The sequence below is a fragment of the Spizellomyces punctatus genome, assembly GCF_000182565.1.
Source record: "Spizellomyces punctatus DAOM BR117 chromosome Unknown supercont1.8, whole genome shotgun sequence".
In the NCBI taxonomy this organism is placed as follows: domain Eukaryota; kingdom Fungi; phylum Chytridiomycota; class Chytridiomycetes; order Spizellomycetales; family Spizellomycetaceae; genus Spizellomyces; species Spizellomyces punctatus.
This window is the reverse complement of record NW_015971544.1, coordinates 1,125,192-1,132,428: the sequence shown is the minus strand read 5'-3', so window position 1 is coordinate 1,132,428 and position 7,237 is coordinate 1,125,192. Positions and strand designations below refer to the sequence as shown.

At 48.0% G+C, this 7,237-nt stretch overlaps 4 protein-coding genes across 4 annotated transcripts in view; 2 read left to right on the top strand and 2 right to left on the bottom strand.

Annotated features, from left to right (window-relative positions):
- SPPG_09267 (uncharacterized protein) overlaps positions 1–1,536 on the top strand; it is a gene marked incomplete at both ends in the record, with an annotated part of 5,584 nt that extends 4,048 nt beyond the window's left edge. The window contains 3 exons of the mRNA XM_016757424.1: positions 94–525; positions 590–779; positions 850–1,536. Coding sequence (XP_016607921.1) covers positions 94–525; positions 590–779; positions 850–1,536 — 1,309 coding nt within the window. The remainder of the gene's footprint in view (positions 1–93; positions 526–589; positions 780–849) is intronic.
- A 14-nt stretch (positions 1,537–1,550) lies between these two features.
- SPPG_05252 (uncharacterized protein) lies at positions 1,551–3,047 on the bottom strand. Its single transcript, XM_016753477.1, has 3 exons — positions 2,748–3,047; positions 2,122–2,520; positions 1,551–2,048 (listed from the first exon to the last, which is right to left on the bottom strand). The coding sequence occupies exons 1-3, from the start codon at positions 2,868–2,870 to the stop codon at positions 1,887–1,889; spliced, it is 684 nt and encodes a 227-aa protein (XP_016607920.1). The 5' UTR covers positions 2,871–3,047; the 3' UTR covers positions 1,551–1,886.
- A 689-nt stretch (positions 3,048–3,736) lies between these two features.
- On the top strand, positions 3,737–4,613 carry SPPG_05251 (uncharacterized protein). The gene is made up of 3 exons (XM_016753476.1): positions 3,737–4,078; positions 4,147–4,205; positions 4,280–4,613. The coding sequence occupies exons 1-3, from the start codon at positions 3,904–3,906 to the stop codon at positions 4,394–4,396; spliced, it is 351 nt and encodes a 116-aa protein (XP_016607919.1). The 5' UTR covers positions 3,737–3,903; the 3' UTR covers positions 4,397–4,613.
- Positions 4,614–5,417: 804 nt separating this feature from the next.
- SPPG_05250 (uncharacterized protein) overlaps positions 5,418–7,237 on the bottom strand; it is a gene marked incomplete at its 3' end in the record, with an annotated part of 4,665 nt that continues 2,845 nt past the window's right edge. The window contains exon 3 of the mRNA XM_016753475.1: positions 5,418–7,211. Coding sequence (XP_016607918.1) covers positions 5,418–7,211 — 1,794 coding nt within the window. The remainder of the gene's footprint in view (positions 7,212–7,237) is intronic.

Here is a 7,237-nt window from a genome sequence, read left to right as displayed (position 1 = left end):
CAGAATCTTCAAAATTGACATTGCCGAAATCTTACCACCACCAACTCACTCCGCAACGCATTTTCCAACATCATTGTCTGATAGCGTTGGTAGCTCTAATGGCGGGACTGAGAGTACCGGGTATGAATCTGGAAGTGAATCCGCTGGAGGGGCTGGGCTACATGCGAAAGGAAAGAGAGATGGATTAGGAGCCCGTAATGCCACGACAAAGGTTACACCAAAGAACAAGGTGACGAAGCATTCGATCAAGGTCCGAGTGCTTCGGTCTGCTATACGTCAGTGGGAATCTGTGCATCGGCGTGGACACTCTCCAGTTCCGGCGTCGGACATTTGTGCTTTTGCGGGTGCGATTCGTGTTGTGGCGTCCAGCTCCAAGAAGATTGGTGTGGCTGGCATGCTGTCGTCTGCTGTTGGAGGCGAGAATACTTTTACGGTCATGGTAAACAACAAACGAGTACATATAGGCAAGCACGGCGATGCGGATTTGCGTGCGAGGGAAAAGGAGAGGCTTAGAAAGAAGATTAGGTTGGTTGGCCATTGTCCTGCGCTGCTTTTTGAAATATGTCGAACCCTTACGTTTTCTCTGTAGTCGAGGGTCCTTTGGAACGGCTCGATCGAGTGTCACTGGAGGGGCTACGGCCGAGGCGGCGGGGTCTGCGGGCCAAACTCCTCTTGCATCCGCCAAAAACATTCTCAACGGGAGTTTCTTGTTTAGTCGCAGACGCCCAAAATCTTCTCATTCACTAGTCAGTGGAGAAGAAGGAGGTATCGAAATGAAGGTATACTGTGCATTAGTAATGCGGTAGCGTTCTTCTCTTGTCTTATGTTGCGGCACGTTTTCTTTGCCAGCATCCATTGCGCATATCGAGCCTACCAGCATCATCATCGTCGCCGTCCCCAGATATACTAAAGCAGCTACCTACCGGGGGGACGTTTGGCCTACTGTCTCCGCGAAGTAATCTAGCCGCTGCTGGAAAACGAAGGGCTTCCGTTGCCACCGTCTTCCCGACACAGGAAGCGTCAAGTCCAAAGACGGAATCATTGCGTTCTCAACGTGAGATGAAGATGGAAACACCGCCCCCTTTCAGAAGCGATGAAGTCGACTCACCGCATAATCAACCTGGCGCAAAAAATCACTCTGTGGAAGATTCGCCGTCACGAACGCCCTTGACAGCACATGAACACAGTGAACAATGGACGTCTACTACCTACAGTCTGACCTTTCTGTTCCTGTGCGGCACCATCGCCTTTTTGACTGGCGCTATCCTCCGGTTGTTTGTCGTAGATCCATTCTCGACATTTCCTAGCACATCAATCTGCCCTGTTCCCTCCAAACTCCCACCGGTTCCAACGAATAAGCAGCAATGTCCCCTTGTGTTCTGCCCACCATGTCCGGTATGTGCATCTCCAGCGGCCACTGCCACTGTGACCGTCACTGTAACGGCAAGTAATAACATGGCATCGGAGGCGGTGGAAACACAAGTGATGGTCTTTGATCCGGAAGGAGTTGGTGACTCGGGCCATCGTGAACTGTAAAACTGTATAAAGATTTTGGGAAAAAATGTATTTAAACGGAAAAATCCTTGTTGATCACTTTTTTGAAAGTCCCCAACATGTATATGTATCATGACCAAGAAACTTGGAGAGTATCTTCTTTTTGCAAGTGCTGTCAAAACCTGCTGTTCACCAACAGAGTCGTGTTGCAACAACTTCACTCTTATTTTCTAGAGTGTTGCACTATGTGTAAACAAAAAAAAAGGGCCCGCTCATCTACCTCTAGCAACCCAAAATCACATTTCACGAAATAGATTGGATCGATGGGTTCAGGGCATCATCAACTATGGATATTTGCTATTCGACACAGATATTCCCTTTCTCTCACCATGTTACTGAGCCGTAGCACTATCTCTTTGCGGTGCTGGTACGTCCTTTGCTACCGCTGCAGCAGACTCCCTCTCTTGAGGGCGTTTCTCGGGGAATGGAAGGTTCTTTTGCTGAAGGTAGTGACAAGCGTGCCGATAAAAGTTTGGATACGTTGATGTTTTCATCTGTAAACAAATAAGAATGTATGAGAAACTGGAATATATTTGAAAGGGAATCACAATCATTGAAAAAACTCACCATCATGTATGTATGTTCCAAGACATGTTTAAAAACATCTGGATGATAGTTTTTCTTTTCGTTGATATCTACCAGCACCTTTTTGCGAATTGCAGCTGGCAGGTTCACTTCCTTATCACTTCCAGGCATCATGTACAATGTTACAATCATTTCAATCTCATCTTTGAGGGCGGCTAGTTCCCTTTCCTTGTCCTCTGAAAGTGGTTCTTCAGATCCGTGTACACTGCCTGTTGCTGTTCGGTTTTGGAGGGATGCCGTTGAGTTGAAGACAGAGGACATGCTTCGTACTGAGCTGTGGGAGCCCGTTCGACGGGTGCGAAGGGTACTGGGACAGTTTTGAAAGACCTTTGAGGCGTTTTCCCGGTATCGCATTATAGAGTGCCAGAATGCGAGGTTTTCCTAATGATGAGGAGTATTTTTGATGAGTTTTTTGGTTGATAGCGACTTTTGTTCATTTTACCCGACGTGGAACCCCACGTCCACGTCAAATCTATAGAGTATGGACCTCCGATTCTGTCTATACCAAACACTCCCGTTCCGCGTTTGCCATAACGTTCTCCTCCTTGGTCCTTGCGAGCTCGTATGTCTATATCCAGCCTAACCCGCCTTTCCAGCCTGATAAATACCTCTGAATGTTCCTTTTGAACGAATTTCTCAAAATCTGATAGGGAGAAAGGACTCTCGTACTCATCGTTCAACACCGCTGTTAACGAGATTTTGTACTTGTTCTTGGTCTGAGGGTGCATCATTCTGTCTCAATTTGGGCGGCTGGCTCTAAAGTCGGAAGAGTGCTTTTGAACCTTGTTGGGTTATGGTCACACAGGACCTTGAGCAAGCGCTGTTAAACCAGCTTTTAATATGGTCGACTTGTCTACGAGGAATAGGAGCCACCGGAACTTTTGCTTGGGTGGAAGCGCCAAAAACCAACACGATGTAAGGTCCAAGTCAAATATAGGTACATTATGAATGCAAAGCTCGATGGAGTCGCCCAGGGATTTCTGTACCTAAAATTGGAGCGTTTGTTATGGCTTCTCAGCCTAGGATCTAGAAAGAGCCCGAATTGGCCGCTGGGATTTTGCCTCGGCTCCACGCTTCGACAGATCCCATTATTCAGGATGTTTTAACATGCATGCAGTTGTCCGGAAACGGGGGGCCTATATCAATGGAACTCTATCCGATCCAAAAACCTCTTGTATATTTTACAGCATGCATAACGCCAAAATACAAAAGGTTAACTCTGCTTCAATGTCAAAGGCGTCCGGTCACCAACCAGCTGCCGTATGTGTTGTATGTGTGAGACATACAAGCTAGACATGAACCTTACGCATCCTGCCACTGTTTACCAGCATGGCAAAAGGCCAGTTCTACTTGAATCCATTCCCCATCCTTGCATTGTTATTGTTCCATTATCCTTGCATTGTGCCATAACCCCATCATCCCAACCGTCATCATCCCAACCGTCATCATCCCAACCGTCATCTCGTAAGTCCAAAAGTCCGAATGCTTACCTAATACAATATATCCATATAAAGATATATGAAAATGCGCCTTTTGTCTATTTATGGAAATGGTCCAATGGCCTTTCGTTTTCTCACGCAGAAGCGCCCACGCACGGCCCCCCCTTTCACTCCTCGCCCACTGCGTTGCTTGCTTGCTGCTCTCCTACGAGAAACGCGTTTCCCACACGGCCAACTTCAACCAGACTGTACATCTCGCATCGGCCAAGATCCACCGCGTGATCGCGCACAGACAACAAGACAAGGCTTGTATACACACTCTAGTATGCCCAAGGAAGCTAAAGCAAAGGACCAAAAGGCCTCCAAGAAGGCTGCGACCGGTCGGAAGACACGGGCAAAGAAGGATCCCAATGCACCCAAGAAACCTCTTTCCGCCTTTTTCTTCTTCTCGCAGGAGAACAGGGCAAGAATAAAGGAGGAGAACCCGGACGCTACTTTTGGTATGTGATTGTTTTTGATACTGCAGGACGATGGCAAATTGTTTCCTCATGCTGCAAATTCCATTCAGGCCAGATCGGCAAGTTGTTGGGTCAAGAATGGAAAGAGATTAGTCAATCTGACAAGCAGGTATGTAGTGTTTGACTATTACAATGTTACAAAAGGAATGCTGATGACTTCTGCTTTTATCAACTACCAACCAGCTCTACGAAAAGAAGGCTGAAAATGACAAGATCCGATATGAAAAGGATCTGAGGGCGTATCAGGCTGGCGAAACTGCTGCAGCCGATGATGAGGACGAAGAAGATGAATCTGAATAAATCTTTGTGTAGTTGATTTCGTTCTCTTTCTTTTGCAGAAATTGGGCTTTTTCGGCTCTTTGAGGGCTGGTTTTGTTCTTTTTTATTTTATTTTTTTGTTGAATTGGGGGAGCGTTTACCCTGTTGCGCTAGGAATTCAATATAGTTTGTCTAATGGATTTATCGGTATTTTGAACTGGCCATTTTCTCTCCTGGGTTTTCTGGGAACAAGTATTTACTGTAGGCTATCTTGGCTGAAAGACTGAAATAACGATGAATACCAAATGTCTCCTCGTTCGTTCCACTTGGATAATTTACCACCTCTATCACCGTTGCCTTTCGCCGTTTGATGCTTAAAAGACCTTGGCGGAAGAACTGAGATGTAGAACCTGTCCACCCCCCTTTTGCATATCTCGGCAATCCAAATTGCCCACTTGCAGCATGGTGCTTTTGCCGTTTCTACGTGCTTGACGACGCGGTAACATCCCTGGCAAGAGTGTGCAGTCCATCCAATCCAAGATTATCCCGTTCAATCGATCACCTCATGACGGAAGAACGAGATGCAGAACCAGCCCACCCTCCGCCTGCATATCTCTGCAAATCCAAATTGCCCACTTGCAGTACAGTGCTTTTGTCGTTTCTACGTGCTTGAGGAGGCGGATGGCTCTGCAGTCCATTCAGTTCAAGATGATCCACGTTCAATCGACCACCTCACAGTGCCATCTCTTAAATCCCAAAAACCATATAAAAACCACAAACAACGCACCATATAAAAACCACAAACAACGCAAAGGAATCAAAGCATATGGACAACTCCTCAAAATGAGGAACAAATGTTATTCCATAAAGTACCTAAAAATGATAATAAACAATCCCAAAGAAACAGCTCTATCGAAAAAATGTCCTAAATATCCATTACCCTATACTAAAAAAAAAAAGAACCTCCCCACCAAAAAAAAACAAACAAAAACTAGAAAGAAAACAAAAAGAAAAAAACCTAACGAAAACTAAAAACTACCAATCTATCTAAACCCTTACTTGATCAAATCGCCCCATCCGTTGCATCTACATCAATTCTGGGCTGGTAGAGCGGGTTCTCGTACATTGTGTGAGGCGAAGCATAGAGAGGGTTGGCTTGAGCGTTCGTGAAAGCGTTACCACCGGCCGCAGCATTCGAGACTGCACTCGAGAATGTTCGGGATTTGTAAAAGAAGGCACCTGCTCCGGCTGCTCCTAGGGCTGCTACTGCTCCTACTCCGGCTCCAATGTAGGTTCCTGTTGGAGTTCCGCTTGGTTCTGGGGTTGGGGAGGTGGATGGGCTTGGTTCAGAGGAGGGAGTTGGGCTGTTGGTTTCGGCGGGGCTCGGGAGTGCTGAGGTTGTTGTTGCGTCCATTGTGCTTGTGGGTTGAACTGTTGTGCTTGGGACGTCGACGGTTGTTGTGGGCTCAACGCTTGTAGTCTCAGCAACGGTGGTGGTCTCTTCAACTGTGGTAGTCTCTTCAACAGTCGTAGTGGGCTCAACAGTTGTGGAGGGCTCAACCGTGGTGGTCTCAGCTACTGTGGTAGTAGGCTCAACAGTAGTAGTCTCTTCAACAGTTGTGGTGGGCTCAACGGTGGTGGTCTCGGCAACCGTGGTGGTCTCAGCTACTGTGGTAGTGGGCTCAACCGTGGTGGTCTCTTCAACAGTTGTGGTGGGCTCAACGGTGGTGGTCTCGGCAACTGTGGTAGTCTCAGCTACTGTGGTAGTGGGCTCAACCGTGGTGGTCTCTTCAACCGTTGTGGTGGGCTCAACCGTGGTAGTCTCAGCAACAGTTGTGGTCTCAGCTACTGTGGTAGTGGGCTCAACGGTAGTAGTCTCCTCAACAGTGGTGGTCTCAGCAACAGTCGTAGTGGGCTCAACCGTGGTGGTCTCGGCTACTGTGGTAGTAGGCTCAACGGTGGTGGTTTCTTCAACAGTTGTGGTCTCCTCAACAGTCGTAGTGGGCTCAACAGTTGTGGTCTCAGCTACGGTAGTTGTGGGCTCCACGGTTGTGGTTGGCTCGACGGTGGTAGTCTCCTCAACAGTCGTGGTAGTAGTCTCGGCTACGGTCGTGGTTGGCTCAACGGTTGTGGTCTCAGCAACTGTAGTTGTAGTCTCCTCAACAGTCGTGGTGGGCTCAACTGTGGTGGTCTCAGCAACTGTAGTTGTGGGCTCAACAGTTGTGGTCTCCTCTACGGTGGTAGTTGTGGTCTCAGCAACAGTTGTGGTTGGCTCAACCGTCGTGGTCTCCTCAACAGTCGTGGTAGTAGTCTCAGCTACGGTCGTGGTTGGCTCAACGGTAGTAGTCTCCTCAACGGTTGTGGTCTCCTCAACAGTCGTAGTGGGCTCAACAGTTGTGGTCTCAGCTACAGTAGTTGTGGGCTCAACGGTTGTGGTTGGCTCAACGGTAGTAGTCTCTTCAACAGTCGTAGTGGTAGTCTCCTCAACGGTTGTGGTAGGTTCCACGGTTGTGATGATGGTGGTCTCATCAACGACGGTTGTTGTTTCAGCGACCGTAGTAGTGGGCTCGACTGTTGTAGTAGGTTCAATAGTGGAGATGATGGTGGTCTCATCGATGACGGTTGAGATTGTTGTTTCAGCTACTGTTGTGGTGGGTTCGACTGTGGTGGTGGTCTCCTCGACTGTTGTTGTTGGCTCAACGGTTGTGGTCTCCTCGACTGTTGTAGTGGTGGTCTCTTCAACTGTTGTTGTTGGCTCAACGGTTGTGGTGGTTGTCTCCTCAACGGTCGTAGTAGGCTCTACTGTGGTGGTAGTCTCTCCAACGTTTGTGGGGGGCTCAACAGTTGGTGGTAGTTTCTTCACCGTGTGTGGTTGGCTCAACA